At 43.2% G+C, this 16,859-nt stretch overlaps 1 protein-coding gene across 2 annotated transcripts in view; it reads left to right on the top strand.

Moving 5' to 3' along the window:
* Megf10 (multiple EGF like domains 10) overlaps positions 1-16,859 on the top strand; it is a 163,152-nt gene that overhangs the window by 99,204 nt on the left and 47,089 nt on the right. For both annotated transcript variants that reach the window (XM_042263911.2, XM_076555280.1), the window contains exons 6-9: positions 5,057-5,303; positions 7,075-7,195; positions 10,820-10,956; positions 15,727-15,939. In XM_042263911.2, the coding sequence (XP_042119845.2) occupies positions 5,057-5,303; positions 7,075-7,195; positions 10,820-10,956; positions 15,727-15,939 (718 nt within the window). The remainder of the gene's footprint in view (positions 1-5,056; positions 5,304-7,074; positions 7,196-10,819; positions 10,957-15,726; positions 15,940-16,859) is intronic.

Consider the following 16,859-nt stretch of genomic DNA (forward strand, 5'->3'; position numbering starts at 1 on the left):
GTGGACGGCTCAACTTGGAAGTTGTAGCTCTTTATATTCACAATCATTTCCATTCATTATTTCAACTAGTTTTTGAATGTGGTCCATATGTTAGCTGTTATGCAGACCTAGTTTTTAGGATTGTGTGCTCCTAAATATAGACACCAAAGTGTTTCCTTTTGTTTTCATATCTTCTTTTGTTTTTAAAATAATAACTAATTAGTATTCATTAGTTATGTCAAGCTAATGGCTTTCCTTATGACGTTTTCATGCACTGTAATTGTACCTTACTCTTACATTGTATTCCCAGTATCTTCTTCCATCCCTCTTCTTCCCGTAGTTGATTTCCTTTCTCCCTGGAAATAGTAGCCTCTTTATTTCTATGGCACACATGTCACTATTCTTTCACAGTGAGTTTTCCAATTTCTCGTTTGTGTAAAATGATTATCAGCATATAGGTGATCCTCAAGTTGACTATCTTCTGCATTTTATTTCCTTTGAGAAATCGTCTACATTCTCACTGTTTAGGCAGTTGCCTAGCCACAGTGCTCCTAAACACTAAGTTGTTGATTAGCCCCAAAGAATTTCTTAAATAGTGGCTGTCAATGATCTGCCCTACTGCAATGGATTATATTAAATAAAATGTAGTTGTGGAGTATTCTGTGCACCTAAAAAACACCATTTTAACTTCACAGGCAAAATGGCCTCATGAAAGGTGCTGGTAGCCAGAGTACTGAAATCCCAGCTAGGGTTTGAAAAATGATGTCCCGTCTTATTATTGGGGTGTTTTTAGACACTTTATTTGAGTGCAGTAATCCTTGGTGCACTCAAATAAATGCAAAAAGGATACTAAGCTTACTGTGATGGTAAAGTGTACAACAAATAAAATACATCCTAAAACACATTGTATTGCTGCTTGCTTTTCTCTTATGGCCAAGAAGATATGTATTAGAAAATGTGGGCAACCTAGCTGAATCAGAATACAGGAAACACCATCAGCATCATCTCAGGCCCTAGGAGTGCCCACTGGTAACATGTTGCTATGGTGTCCTCTATGTTCTCCGGCTCCCCTGCTCTCCCCTGCCTTCCACCTCCCAGACATTACATCCAGCTAAATGCTTCCACTGATATTTTGCATTTTAAACTTAAATTAATGGCGGTTTCATCTAGTTCACTGCTAAAATTGGATCATATGATTTATACTGTTTTTAATCTACTTTTTATAATTATGATATTGCCAAGATTCTAGTTCATTAAATATTCCCTATATCATTTTTAATTGTGCACAGTGTTCTGAAGTATAATTATATCCGTTTTTTTCCCCACCAGTCTCCTGTTCCTGGATAATTAGATTATTTCTAATTTTTTTTATTATAGAGAGTGCTGAGATAAACATCATTATAATTTGGGGAGAGTAAAATGTAATGATTTAGGGCACAGGTTCTGAAGATGAGCACTCTGTGCTCAATGTCTCATGGCCTGTAACCTTGAACAAGCCCCCCTGGATCTCAACTTGATCATCTATGAAATAGGAACAAGAGTGGTACTTACTCCTCAGAGTCTCTAAGTTAATCCGTCTCAAGTCTGCAGAGACTGTGGACACACAAGGGTATTTTTGTTTAGACCTTTCCAAAACTGTGTGATCAAACACGGCGCTTGAACTGAAGATAATTGGTCAAATTCTGCATCAGTGTAAGGAAGATCTCTCTGTTTCTTGTCTAGACAACATCAACTTACTCTAGACGTAGGAGGCATCAGAGAAGAAAGCTGGCTTTTGTGTTGGAAACTGTGTAACTCACTGGGACACATGTAAGAGTAGGTGTGCTGAAGGCGAGTGTAACAAAATTTAGGAAGGAAATCACGATCGTGTTTAGGCTTGGACTTCCGTGCTCTGGACACTCTGCCTTCGGACTTCTGTGTGTGGGCTCAGCCCCCATCTGCAGCTCATGTTGATCCAGTGCTCACCCTGTGGGGCCTGTGTTTCAGTGGAAACTTTGTAGGAAAACTCAGCCCGAAGCAGGGAGGCTGTTGCTTCAAAGCATGCCACAGTGCTGAGACGTAGCCAGGAAATCAACCATGTCGGCGTGATAATATTTCTTTGGAAGCCTGAAACTCTCTTTTTCCCCTCTGGTGATATTATTAATTTCTATTATAAACTCATTTCTATAGTAAGGGGATGTCTTAAGTTTTTCCTTCCTTTTTTTTCTTTCTGTTTTTGGTCATATTCCAAGAAATGAGAGCTGGTTTCTTTCTGCCTGCTTTTCTGGGGAAATGTTGACTGGGATGTAGGAAGTCTCATGGAGAGGAGAGATGGGTCCTGTTTCCTCAGCACCTCCTTTTCACTTTGTGACTATTGTGCTTTTATAAAATACATTCTGTGATGCACATGTGCTTATCCCTACTCTTATCACAATGTCACAGTGGGTAAAAGGCCCTACAATCATTTATCATAGGTTTTAAAAATGTTTTTAAATACAACCTTGGTATTTTTATCAAGATAATATTATAAGCTAAAACTGCCTTTTGTGTCTGCCAGCTCATTTTCTTTTGAGCATGAGAGGAGGCAGGTATTTAGTCCCTTTAGCTGAGGCTCCCACAATGTAGGAAGCTATGAAAACTTTGGAGAGGGTTTAGCAAAGGAAAACAAATACAAAATTCTGGAGAATTGCTATGAGTCTTTGAGCTGCAGCGTGTAGTTCACCAAATAAGTGGGTCGAGAGGTGGGGAGATGGCCCAGTCAGGAAGGTGCTTACTGTGGGAACACGAGGACCTGAGTTCAGATCCCCAGGCCCCTGTAAGAAGTCAGATACGGCAGTGAATGCCTGTATTCCTAAGCCTGGGGTCACAGAGAGAGAGGGGATCTGGGGGCTCACTGGCCAGTCTAGTCAATTCCTGAGCTCCAGGTTCAGTGAGAGATTCTTTCTCAAAAACTAAGGTAGCACAAATAAAGAATGACCCCCACTGAACAAAAGTGTGTGCCCTAGTGCACAGAACACAGAACAGGGTCAAGGTTACGTTCATGAGTCAGGAGTAAGATCATTTGTAACAGGATAGGGGTCAACTACACTGACTGTCCTGGGATTAAGGCAGAGGAAATGAATTAGAAAAAGGGATGGTGGATTTGTCTTGGGCAGAATGATGACTTCTCTCACTATCGTTGATTGATGAGACAGGGAATGAGTTACACAGAACCACACACCTTAATTCAGAAGACTTTAAAAACAGGATGCCCTTGTCTCCACCTAAGATAACTAAGAGAGTAAGGTACTATGTGTGTGCAGATTTAAAATGATATGGTTTTCTTTTAAGACTGAAAGTGGCAATTTTTAAAATTCAGGGTCCTAAACCACAGGCAACAGAGGAATGAACTGATATGAATAATAATTAGATTTGGATCTCATTTTAGAGTTACCACCTAATCTTATTTTGTGAAGGAAGATTGTGAGCTCGTAGGTAATTGCTTTCCTCATCTGCTTTAAGTTCAATAATTCTCGCTCATTGTTTTTAATTCTGTTAAAGAGTGTTTATTAAAATACTAATGAGCCCAAAGCCGTGCTGATTAAAAATGGAATTATTCATTTAAACCTTTTGATATTATGAAATCCACGGTAGATTATGCCGTTGGAAGATGGAGTCTACACTTGTGGTGAGTTGCCTGCCATGTGCTGAGAATTATTGTTTCCTTCACAGTATTATTTCAGGTCTGGTGAACTTATAGTTTTTATAGATAAAGGCAATTTGCCTTATGGGGTACACACTACAGGTGATGGTTGTGATTTCTAATAAACAAATGAACATGGATGTGTTCCAAGAAAGGTGTGTTTGTATCCCTCATGGGTTTCAGGATGGTTGGAGTTGGGGTTTTTTCTTTCCATTGACACCCCCCTACCCTGACCCCCATTGCTCACTGACTTCTATCTAATGGCTGTTCTTACTACTATTCAACATTGCTACTTTGAATACACCTTGTAATTTCTATTTTTTCTTTTGTTTTGTATGATTTCTTGTGCCTATTATCTTTTTATTAGTTGTCTGGTTTCAGTCTTAGGTTGGATGTACTTTTAAATAGACCACTATTTTTTTTTTATTCGGCTTTTTTCTTTGGGAGGTCCCTGGGCTTAAGCATTGACATAAATTTTGACTGGTATCTTGCAAACCCAGGCTGCTGCCAAAGGGCGGGTCAGATCTTGAACAACCCAGTTTCCGGTCCCTCTTCCTTTGTCGCTGGTTGGGTTCAGGTGCCTCTGATCCTTGGAGCAGTGGCTGTTCTTCCTGCTCTGTGTCTTTGCTTCTCCTTGTCAGCCCCTTGATGCCTTTTCCCCACACCAAGGATGGCTCCATCTTTCCTTGTTTAAAATCCTTCAGCGGCAATGGCTTATGTAAAAGATGTCCACGTTTTAGCAAGCAGAAAAACCTCTGTACAACCTGCTCATTCCCAGCTTCTCTCCCAGAGTCCTTTCCCTGCTATTTCCCTTCTCAGCTTTCACTAGCCCATCCATTACTGTGGCCACACCAAACTCCTTATTCTGGGTTTAGGGAAGAGGAAGAGCGAAGCCCTGCAGCTGGAAAATGATATGGTGATGCTTACGCAGTGGAGTGATGCCATGGATGGTGCCTGGTTGGTGCCAGGTACCCTGAGCAGCAGCTTGCTCATTGCAGCTGCTGGTGCTCGAGCTTGGATGCTCAGCCTAAGAATGGTGATCAGGCAGGAGATGTAGCTTAGTTGGCAGAGTGGTTGCCTAGAGCATTTGGGAAACTCTGAGTTTAGTCCCCAGCCTGGCATAAATGTGGTGTGGTGGCTCCTGCCTGAAATCTCAGCCCTCAGGAGGTGAAATCAGGAGGATCAGAAGTTCAAGGACATCCGTGGCTCTATAGCTAGTTTGAGACCATCCTGGGATACAAGAAACCTTATCTAAAATAAACAAACAAATAAACAAAACGAAACAAACAAACAAACAAAAAACACCAATGGTGAGATCAGGTTGAAGGCTTACCTTTCTCCAAAAGCAGAGCAGAGTGGAAGAACTTCCCAGACCCACCCTCACGCTCTGGTACCCTCCTCCTTTCCTCATCCTAGCTTGCGACGGTGATCACTGGGGGCCTCACTGCAGTAGCCGGTGCCAGTGCAAAAACAGAGCCTTGTGCAACCCCATCACCGGGGCTTGCCACTGCGCGGCGGGCTACCGGGGATGGCGCTGCGAAGACCGCTGCCAACAGGGCACCTATGGAAATGACTGCCACCAAAGATGTCAGTGCCAGAACGGAGCGACCTGCGACCACATCACTGGGGAGTGCCGTTGTTCACCGGGATACACTGGAGCCTTGTAAGTGCATGAGCCCTGGAGCAGCACCCCAGATACTGTGTACCTCGGTTTCTATTGCTCTCTCAATACCCACGGCCGGGGGGTCTAGGGGCCAGGCACTGCTGTGATGGCCACTAGGGCCTCCTGCTGCTTGACTTAGCCAAGATTTAAGGACCAGCCTCCAGGCTCACCAGATGGTGTGGGAATGAGTGTGTTTGGGGATTACCCTGGCAGGTATGGGTTTCTGTTGAAAATTTCCCACAATTCCACTCACATCTAGGAATAGTTAATAGTGGTCTGTGTGGCTCTGCTTTTGTGGCAATTAATTGGATATATCCAGAGCCTATGAAAGAGACTGAAATGTTTGTACACAATGAAAGACAATAATGTGAAAGATATCTGAGTCATTCGGTGCTCATGGTCACATGTAGTTCTTTACAAAATAAAAGTGCATATATCATATCTGTTAGGATGCATTGCACATAAAGAGTTTAATTTTTTTTTTCAGGAGAACATTGAAATAAGTCCTCAATCCCCATGACTTTATTTTGAGAAGAGTATTCTTTGGTTTGCTTATGTTAACAGAGTAAAAGGCAGAATTTGGGGGTGGGGGGGGGGAGAGAGAGAGAGAGAGAGAGAGAGAGAGAGAGAGAGAGAGAGAGAGAGAGAGAGAGAGAGAGAGAGAGAGAGATCTTGTCCCCTTACTGGGAAAATTACACTCGTAAATCACAGAACTAATAGTTGGGGAAATGTAGCTGATTAGGTAAATATGTCCTGCTGACAGTGTTAATGTCTGTGGAGTAGAGTTAAAGAAAAAAAAAACCCCACACTAGCTAGAAAGCCCTGGTTTTCAGAATAGATGTTTGTTTCAAACTGTTTTAATTGTTAATATCACTTTTATGGGTTTTCAGCAAGGCCGACATTAAATAGGGCCGTGGGAGACTTGGAGGCATTTCATCAGAGCAAAAAAACAGGATGCTTTAGTGGGGGATGTGGAAGGACAGTAGGGTTAAGGGGATGGGGGCTTGCCATCCAGGAGATGAGAATGCTGAAAACTGACTGTGAAGAGGCACACGGAGGGAATATGTGAACACTGACATCTTTCTACTTCCAAAGAAATGCAGATTTCACTCCAGCACAAGAGCTTAGGAAGACTTCCGGGGGCAGCTTCTGTCACCAGTGTGTGGCCACTTCTCTTCCTGGAACTCTCGAATAGGAGAGATTTCCCCCCAAACCAGAGCCAGGTGATGGCTTGGAGGGAGTTCATGCTGTGCACCCTGAGGATCTGAGTTCAGATCCCTGGCACCTACATGAAGAGCCAAGTGTGATCTTCGGTGCCTGTAACCCTAGTGCTGGGAATAGGCAAGAGACAGGGGATCCCTGGGGCCTGCTGGAGTCAGTGAGCTCCAAGTTCAGTGAGACATACTGTCTAAGGGAATAAGTGGAGACAAGCAGAGGACCTCCTGCATCCTCCTCCAGCCTCTACATACATACATATGGGCAAACAAACCTGCACACAGATACACACACACACACACACACACACACACACACACACACACACACACACACGGAGAGAGAGAGAACTCAAACCAAAAGAAGGACCCAAAGAAGGACCTAATGACCCATTAAGACATTTCCAGCCAATGTGATTATTGTTCTAAATGCCGATTATGTTATGAATGAGGAAAGGTTGTGTATTTTAGGTTTCTGGATGATGCTGTGTCTGTGAATCTGAGGATCATATGCTTGGATAGATAACAGTGTCTTTTGTTTCACTGAAATCCCTCAGTTGTGAAGATCTTTGTCCCCCTGGCAAACATGGTCCACAGTGTGAGCAGAGATGTCCTTGCCAAAACGGAGGCGTGTGCCATCATGTAACTGGAGAGTGCTCTTGTCCTTCCGGCTGGATGGTAAGTGTCTTTCCACCCCCAATAATCACACATTCCAAGACACACAAGAGAATATCATATGGAGACTGTAGCACAAAAGGAAGTAGCAATGGGGGCTATGATTCCCACACTGAAATACCCAGCCATTTAAAAACAAATCCTTCATATCAGAGAAGCCACGAGCTAATTCTGTCCTGTACTTGTCCGTAAAGTGTATTAAGAACTCTCATGGAAATAATAATGACCATGGCTCTGCATGTCCCCCAAAGATAAAATGAGGCAGATATGTGATCTCCCACATAACAACAACAACCGATAAATGCTGAAATTATTTAATAACTGCCTTCACAATTGCATCCATGGATTGTTACTGTCTATGATAACATCCTCCTTAACAAGATGTCACACAAAAGTATTAGGCTGTTATAAAAATCTGAAGAAACACCAAAGTAGGTCAAGCAGACCAAGAATTGTAGAACTTCCCAGAGAATAAGCCAGACTTACAAAGCTTCCCTCCCTCTGACCATAATGATTTTTCTTTATCTAGTAATTCTATAGGTTTACTGCTATATGGGATACAGTGTTCAAGAATTGCTAATTACACATGTGAAGCCAGGAAACAGTATTAGTTCCTGTTTCTCTGAGTTGCTTTATGCATGTCTGCTTGAAGAAAACAATGTCTTACAAGAGCAGTTTACACGACCATTACTTTGTCTGTCCAGGAACTCTTCTTGCATAGCTTCTTCATCATCTATGGTGACTTCTTCATCATCTATGGTGACTTCTTTATCGTCGGAACCACTAAGACCCTTCTGCTCTTATTCTGATTTGTTTCCCCAAAGTTTTGACTCACTTGACCACTTGCCTCTCTGCCTTAGCCCTTTTCGTCCTCTACTTCTTCAGTGGCCTTGTCTCACACTTGTCTTACTAAAGATCTCTTCCGAGTCCTCTTTTTCTACACCCACTGTGGCATCTCTCTTCTCACTATGGACACTTTCTGGGAACTGGCTTTAGCAGTCATCTGATGCTTTCCTGAGATCCTTATCTTACCTCCCCTGAGTCCAAATGTGACACAACTACCCTGTTGGTTACTCCAACCTTAGAAGCCCGAAGTCACAGTGTCCCCGACTGTCAGGGCTCCACCTAAGCTATACATTCTATGGCCAGATGTGGGGGTAGAATTGCTCTGGAATTACTCTTTATTGTAAGGGGCACAGGCAGGGGCCTTATGACATAAGGGAGAGTTTTATGGAGACCACTAGAGCAAGCATCCAATGAATTGATCAGACCCATGGTGAAGGCCAGAGACTGGTTAGATGAAGTCTGATTCTTGAAGCAAAGTGTGGGAGCTAGGTAAGGAATGGAGTTAAGGGGTGTAGCCTTTTGTTGAGGGCCTGGGAGTGGAAGGAAGCTGTGCAAGAATCACTGGGGTAGTTCCTGTAGGCCCAGCAAAGCAAATCTTAGGAAACAAACTTGCCGTATGCTTCAGCGCTTTGGACCTGAGTGCAAGGGCAACCCTTCTCAGAAGACCAAGTAGAAGTGTCAGATTATCTTTGACTCCTTTTCTTCTCTCAGCTCCTGTATCAGCCTTCTGCCAACGCTGGCCCTGGCTGGCTTCATGACAAGGGAGCAGTCTTGTTGCAGTGTCAGTGTCCAAGGAGCCCCCAAGATCTCTGAGTGAAGAACTGTAGGCATTTTACTTTGAGGTTGCCTCATCTTGAGGTTGGAATGTCCCCTTGTCACCTGGAGGTCATGATGTGGGAAGGTGGTAGCCACAGTCTGGGACTATGAGTCCAGGAGAAAGACAGATGGATCCACTCTGTGGGTCCCCTGGAACCTGCCCTCAACCACTTCCTCTAGGCCACAACAGATGTTTCTTAATAGAAGATTCCAGACACTTTTTTCCCCTGTGGGTAACTGAATTCCCAACTCAAATTTCTCCCTTGCAACATCTTATTTGTATCGTTATTTTAGATGTTTCCAAAGGTGAACTGGCATTTCTCTCTCTCTCCTCTCCCCTCCCTCCCCCCCCCCTCTCTCTCTCTCACACACACACACACACACACACACACACACACACACACACACACACATCTCAGCCAATAGCAACACTACCATCTTTCTGCTGCTTGCTTACACTAGGCTTTATTCATATCCAACATTTCAACAACATCCCTGGAAATTCAGAGAGACCATGGTAGGTCGTTAGAACCAGACCCTGGGAAAGTGAACGTTTGCACTAGATCCCTCCACTCACTGAACCTTGGTCAGCTGTTAGCGGGCCCTCGGTCCATCATTCCTTCAGTAATGTTATTATATTCCCCTAAGTGCAGTAGGATGTCCTAGCACAGAGTGATTAGAGCTATTTTTGTATCTTCTCTCCTCATCGCCCATGAACAAGCCAGGCAAAGGCAGCTAATCATTGAATCTCAGTACTTAGTGCAATTCCTGGCATGTAGACGATTCTCGGTTAAGCACTAATCTGAATCATCTCTCAAAGGCTTTTATGGTTCCAGGAGCCTGTGGAAGAATCTTTCTTGTTGGTGGATAGCTTGAAACCACCAGAGGAGACTTAATTAGCTCACCAACTGCCTTTGTGGGTAGCCAGTAGTTAGAGAAAATGTATTTCTTACGCTATCCAGAATAAACATTTAGAAAACCATCTGCTGTTCTAGCTAGGTTCCAAGTTTGGAGTACTCGCAGTCTGTCTCTTTTGAGAGAGAGAGGACAATGAAAAACATTAGGGAAATCCCGTTATGTGGGGTATGCTGTTTGCACTAATTATGACTCCAATAAATATTCTAATGATTATAACTCCAACAAATCAGAGGCTGTAAGCCCAAGTTACATAGCTAAGTGAAGGAGAAAACAGTGGGGTGTTTCATTGATATATTGAGATCTTGAGATCATGTCTTACTGTCACATGCCCAGGATTGGAATACACGTGACTGCACTCACTAAGGACTGCTCTTAGGATGAGGAGAAATGTCCTAGTGACTTCCTTGGGTTTTCTCCCCAGGAAGTAAGTTTGCCTCAGAAATGTTTATTGAACCTGCTTGAAAATATGCCTTTTCTTCTGAAACAGCGGTTAATTTGTGTAGAAGTCTTTCTTAGGTAATGTTATTGTTAATTCAAGTATACAACGTTTCAACCTCATGCCTTGTTACATCTTGAGAAAAGAAACTAGAGACACAGTGCACAGCATCTGGGAAAGGATTTGGGTGCTTTGTGTGCACAGGATATTGCTGCGTATGTAGCAGATGCTCAGTGAGTGTTGTTGACTTGTGGTGTATGTAAGGCACAGGGAAGAACGCTTAGGAATATTTATAGATTCCTTAAGTTGTCATAATTTTATGTAACTTTATTTTAGGATTCAGTTTCTAATATAAAAATTTCTTAAGATTACTATTCTTCTGTCTTTGAATGTATCTTGAGATTTGGGCATATCAAGTCAGTAATTCAACCTGAAATTCCCCATACTTTAAAGACGATGAACATTCTGTGCTCTAAAATGCCCTTAATCTAATTTTCTCACAGTCCTGTCCCCTAGATCTCTCCTCCCTTTCTGCTGTCCCTGTTTTCTTCCTCTGCCTTCCATGATTCTGGCTGTGGCCCATCTAATTTTCTAAGTCTCTTTGAATTCAGGGCACAGTGTGTGGTCAGCCCTGCCCCGAGGGTCGCTTTGGAAAGAACTGTTCCCAAGAATGCCAGTGCCACAACGGAGGGACGTGTGATGCTGCCACAGGCCAATGTCACTGCAGCCCAGGATACACAGGGGAACGGTAAGGACACACCAGTGTTTCTCTGACTGTACATAATGAGCTAGAAGGACACTTTGGAGAGTCTAGGGGGCAGGCACAGCAGCATGCATCTATAACTACCATATCCTATTCCAGAAGCATCTATCAAGTCTAAAGTGTTCAAAAAGCTCTATCCTCATTGAATGTATAGAAACCAAGTCACAGGACAGCAACATTGAATTGGAGGAAATTAGAGAAAACATTAGAAAAAAGACAATAAAACACGAGCCATTCAGAACCTGCCATGAATGTGTCATTCTGAAGTGTTGAGTATTTAGGAAGCCACTTTACATTTTCAGTATTTTTAGATGGATTTGAGGTATGGCAGGGTAATGAGGAAAGGGACGAGGCCATTGGCAGACCGGTTTTCAAATGGGACGTGTCTTTAGGAACTTATATGAAGTACAGTTTCCTTCTCAGAGTAGCCTCAAGAATGCTTTTTATTTCCAAAATTCTGCTCTAATTTTATGACTTTTGAGTAGATACTATAAGCTCCTCCACATCTCCAGGCAGCATCTGTTTTTTTCTTATTAAAGGCGTTTTTTCAGTATTTTATAAATTACAAAAATTCTTTTTGGGTTTCTAACTGGGTATTTTCTAGAAAAAGGAAAACTTGCTTTCTCAGTTCCTGCTTCTCACTTTGCTCCTTACCTTACCAATTTTTAAATTAATTTAAATATTTTAAGCAAATACTGGGATTATTTAGTTTTCCAATGATAATATCCACCACTAAAGATGAGCCAGTTGGTGTAAAAATATTTCTAATGATTACCTCGTTTTCTTATTGTACCGATTTGAAGCTCTGAATTGATTCTGACAAATAGGAGAGGTCAGTGTGGGAAGTCCAGCCTTATTCTGCTGTATTGGAAATGGCTTCGGGTAATTTTATGTCTACATTTTCTCATTACTACGTTACCCAGTATCCCTTTCCCAGTCCTTTATTTTCATAAGGTCTTTTGTTAGAAGTGTCCACTTAATTTAATTAAAAGCCATTTTGTTTACTGAGTGTTTTGATGTAGGAATTACAGGTATCATAATTATTTGCTGTTCAACGCAGAACTGGGCTACTCCATGTGACTTTGTGATCCACAGCCTAGTTCTCAGCTGTGCTTTGGATGGATAAGGTTGTTAGATGATTGATTGATCCATGCACCTTATACTACAGAAAACAGGGTCAGGGAAAGAGGAGAGGTACAAAACCAAGCAGGATCCTGAGTGATTATTTTTTATAGTGTTTTAGGCTCTAGAGACATTTCAGAACACAACTGCATTTAGAAGGTTAAGTTTAAAAGCAACACAAAAACATTACACCTACCAGGCCAGCGAGCTTGTGCTCAGCTGACTTGGAACACCGGGGAAGAGAATCACAGAATGAAGTGGGGTGGGGGTGGTTGCGGTCCTACCCATGATTTTGTGGAGCATCAGTGATGACGTGTGGTCACTGTTTTCCATGGCTAGCCTCTGTTTTAAGTTATTAACATACACAATCCATGCGATGACAGAAAGCACATTTTTTTTTTCTCCATGGAAGAACACAGTGAGTGGCTGTGTTTGTGGCAGGACATGGGAAGGAGACCCAAGGGTGGGGATCGTAAGTGTCCCTTCACTTGTCTTGAGACATCGGTGTGCCTGGAGCACTATGATTAGGAGGGCTGCTCCACAGTGGTGGTTGCCACCACAGGCAGCTGCCAGCAAATATATCCAGGATGTGGGGACGCCACCCCACCACAGGAAAACAAATGGTGCAGGCTTGCAGGACTACACAAAGGATGAAAAATAGGAGGGTTTGAGGTTTATGGAAAGACCCAAAGGGTACTGTGGTAAGAAGTTGCAGTACAGTGAAGTCAGCAAGAAACGAAGAGAAGACAGTTCTGGAATCCTCACAGAGCTCTGCTTGAGGATGCCTTACAAGGTGCTAATGGTGTGCTACAGAATTCCTCTGTGATACTTTGATGATAGGGCACGGGCCCACGCCTACAAAGGATGCTCAGTGAGTGTTCATGACTCAGTAAGGGAGTCTGATATAGTGAACCCCCAGACAGCTCTGTATGGCTCTGAAAGTGAAGCAGGAGAAAGGGGATGGCACCAGGTCGGGAACTGCGGCTCGGCACTGGAGGAACGCAGCACTGGTCTTCAGTGAAGGGGCATGCTTCCGGCTGTGACTGTGGAAAGATTTGGCTCCTTCTCAGTGCCTTTGACTTTCCTCCAGGACTGCAGCTCCAGATGTTAGCAAAGGCAGGCTGCTGGACCACGGCGTCCAGGTCTGATGAGAAAGGGGGGTCCTTTGCACCCAATCCCAGTTTGGCTCAGCTATCTGATCACTCTAGGAAGTGATGTGCTCTGAAGGACGAGGAGCTTCCGTCCCCACTTACTTCTTCTTCCTTAAGTTTACAATCAGATGCAAAGTAGTGACCAGAATGATATCGGTGTAGGGATGTGCCTCACTAATTAGTGTTTCATCAGTTTATGTCTACTTAGTGATTGTCCTTTCTCCTAACTCCACAACACTATTAGAAATTTCTTTCTTCTTTTATTTTTAATAGAAAGCCACAGTTTCTACATTTCTTCTCTGGTCAAGGTTTATTACTGTCTGTTATTTCTCTGCCATCTTAAGAAAATGCATTACTGATTCCTGAGGTAGCCTTTCCTGTTGCTTGTGGGATCACAAACCAGCCCTAAGGCTATGAAAGGGGATAGTCCCAAGTTGGAGACCAACCAGAAAGCCATCACCACTCTGTGATGCTCACTTAAGATAGAAAATGTTCTGTATCCGTGCATTGAAATATCACACTGTACCTTGTTCATCTGTACACACTTAAAACAGTGATTTGAAAGAGGCCATGGGGAAGGTCTCCACTAGAAAGCTGCCCCGCTGTTTGGGTTTGGCAGGTGGAAATGCACAGCCGTCACTGACAGGAAGGTGCAGCTCCCACAGTGACTGCTTAGACAGCAAATCCAAGTGTATTTGTTCTGAATTTACACTAGAAACTACTAGTTGTTTAATTACGGGCTAGAGAGGTAAATACAGACCAAGACCAGCTATTATGCATTTGGCTTTCCAAGAGAAAGAAAATACTTTGCCAAGACCCACTGAGCCCCCACACGCTAGTTCCCTGTGATGGGGTGGCACCATAACTTTCCCAGACTCCTAACAGCCTTTACAGCGTGCTTTAAAAAAAAAAAACCACATTAAAACTGTGCAGATAACTCAAGGTCCAGCCTTTTTCTGATTAGTATTTATGTATTTACTGTGCGTGTTGCGGGTGGGGTGGTGCATGGAATCCGTGTGGGGGTCAGAGAGCAACCTTTGGAAAACAGCTCAGTCTTGCAGTCATGCGGCTTCTGGGATCCAACTCAGGCCATTGGGTATCTTTACCCCCTGAGTCATCCACCAACCCAAAGTTCAGCATCTTGTTTTGTTTATAAATTCGCAGAAGAAGGTGAGGAAATGGTATTTTTTTTTTCATTGACATTGAGTTGCAAGGACATGCCATCAAACATACCGAGAAGCTCTCTTGCCAGCCTTTAGCAATAGCTTGGATGAGTTCAAATCATTGTACCTTACAGAGTCTTTCTTAAAATGTACACTTTAAAGGAACAAATCGGGTGACTTGGTGTATTAAAGAATCTTGAATGTTAAAAATTATTGAGGGCCTTTATAAAAAAAATACTCTCTCTGGACTAAAAGTAGCTGTATGCGTTCATATGTAGCTCTGAAGTCTACATTTGAATTTATTTCAAGTACGCACTCCACTGCTCCAGAATTTCTTTGGTGGTTAAGCAGTTAGTGATGGCATGCTGACAAGTGCACTTGGAGATGTCTAGAAGCAGTGAAACCTACTACCAGGAGACCCTTTCCCTTCCTCCATCATATTTAACGCATGCTACAGTCAGAGTCAACCAGCAAAATGTCAGAAGATGCCCAAGCTTCCCCCTCTATACTTAGAATTCCAATATTGACACTCACCACACCCTATCATTAAAAGTATGCCAAGCCTGGTGGAGAGGCTGCTTCTCTTGGAACGTCCTCTCCCATTGCTCTTCAGCATGCCTCGCCGCGTGCACTGTTTAGATCTGGGAAATGCAATACTGACCTACATTTTTTATCGGAGTCTGGCCTGACTGGAAAGCCGCATGGGAAGTGGCTGCTGAGACAGTGTCCCCCTCATGTGGTGAGCGCTCTCCTAGATGTGACGTTATCTCTGTCTTCTTGGCTGAACGCTCCGCGTCACCTCACCTCGCCAAAAAGAGGTTTGGCTAGCCCCAATAACTACTCATGCTTGCCACAGAGCAGTGAGGACCCCATTCAGTCCTCCAGCACCAGCTTCCCGCCTTATCCAACCGACCTAAGCATCTCTCCCACTCCATGCCATTTCTTTTTTGTTAAAAAAACACTAAGGTGAACTTTTGGGTTGATTTTTCCCCCTTGTCATTTGGCTATTCTTCCCAACAGAGGACAATATCTCACTTGCCAAAAAAAAAATTGTTAGAAAACTCAAAGCCTTCTTCTAACCTACAAACTAGGATGGAGGACACCTGATCTTGAAATCCTAGAACTCCTTGAGTCTTTGTTTGTATTTCATTCTCCTTTTTACATGCTGTGGCTGTTAATGCTATTATCCAGAGTGGTCCATCTCATTACTTTTTCTGCCTGTAATGGAAGAAACATAAAATACTATGGGTTCAAAAAGCATTTCAACTTGTGCATGGTTAGGCCCTTTTGAACCAACTGTTGGCCTCTTGTTTGGATAGGTGTCAGGACGAATGTCCTGTTGGGACCTATGGAGTTCGCTGTGCGGAGACCTGCAGGTGTGTTAACGGAGGGAAGTGTTATCACGTGAGCGGGGCATGCCTATGCGAAGCAGGCTTTGCAGGCGAACTTTGTGAGGCGCGCCTGTGTCCTGAGGGGCTCTATGGTATCAAATGTGACAAGCGGTGCCCCTGCCACCTGGACAACACTCACAGGTGAGTGCCAGCAGCCCCTGGAGAAACCTTTTCTATTGTGAAGTTCTAGCTTTAGTATTCAGGAGTTGGCACGAATGGGCTCTCATTGACAGAAATCATCAAGTTGAAGGACAACTTCTTTTTCATTAGGGACTAAAAGCTGCTGTTCAAAAGGCTAAGGTTATTGGTTATTGGTGGGTATTAAGTTGTATTATCTATTGATGGGGACTGGTAAAAATGATTTTGCTGAGATGAACAGAACTTTTCCCTAAGAGAGGGATTGTGTGGCATTCCCTTAGAAGCAAAGATACCACAGAGAGACAGAGGTTAAGGCAAATGCAAGATGGGAAACCATCACGCTCTCTGCAGCATCTTTGACTTGACAGCACATCTGTGGAAGAAAAGAAAGGCTGCAGAGAGGAAGTGGGCGGGGTTTGGGAAAGTGCTTCACAGGAGGCTGTCACATGTGGAATAGCTTTCAGAATTGATTTCTCTGGAAAAAAAAAAAAACCCTCATAGGGATCGTTCAGCTTAAAAATCTCTCCAAAAATTTAGAAACAGGAAATCACACTCCTGCCCACCCTACTGTGACTTGTCTGCCCCTGGAAAGTATCTTCCCTCATATTCTTTTCTCTCCCCTTCTCCAAGGACCAGATACATAGAACTTGGAATTCCCAGCCCATTTGCAGACTTCTGGAAAAGATAAATTGGACAAAAATGTAGTATAGTACATAACAGTTCAGACCTTTATTTGCATTCAACACAGATGGTACTTCATTTATACCTAGCCACATCAAATCCCAAATACATAAGAGTTGGAGGAAAACAGGTGTGCAGTTGGTCTATTTTTAAGCCATTATTATGAACAGAAGAAAATTGAACTTGTATTGTAGTGTGTGTGTGTGTGTGTGTGTGTGTGTGTGTGTGTAAGAAGTGTACTC

The sequence above is a fragment of the Peromyscus maniculatus genome, chromosome 19, assembly GCF_049852395.1.
Source record: "Peromyscus maniculatus bairdii isolate BWxNUB_F1_BW_parent chromosome 19, HU_Pman_BW_mat_3.1, whole genome shotgun sequence".
Lineage (NCBI taxonomy): Eukaryota > Metazoa > Chordata > Mammalia > Rodentia > Cricetidae > Peromyscus > Peromyscus maniculatus.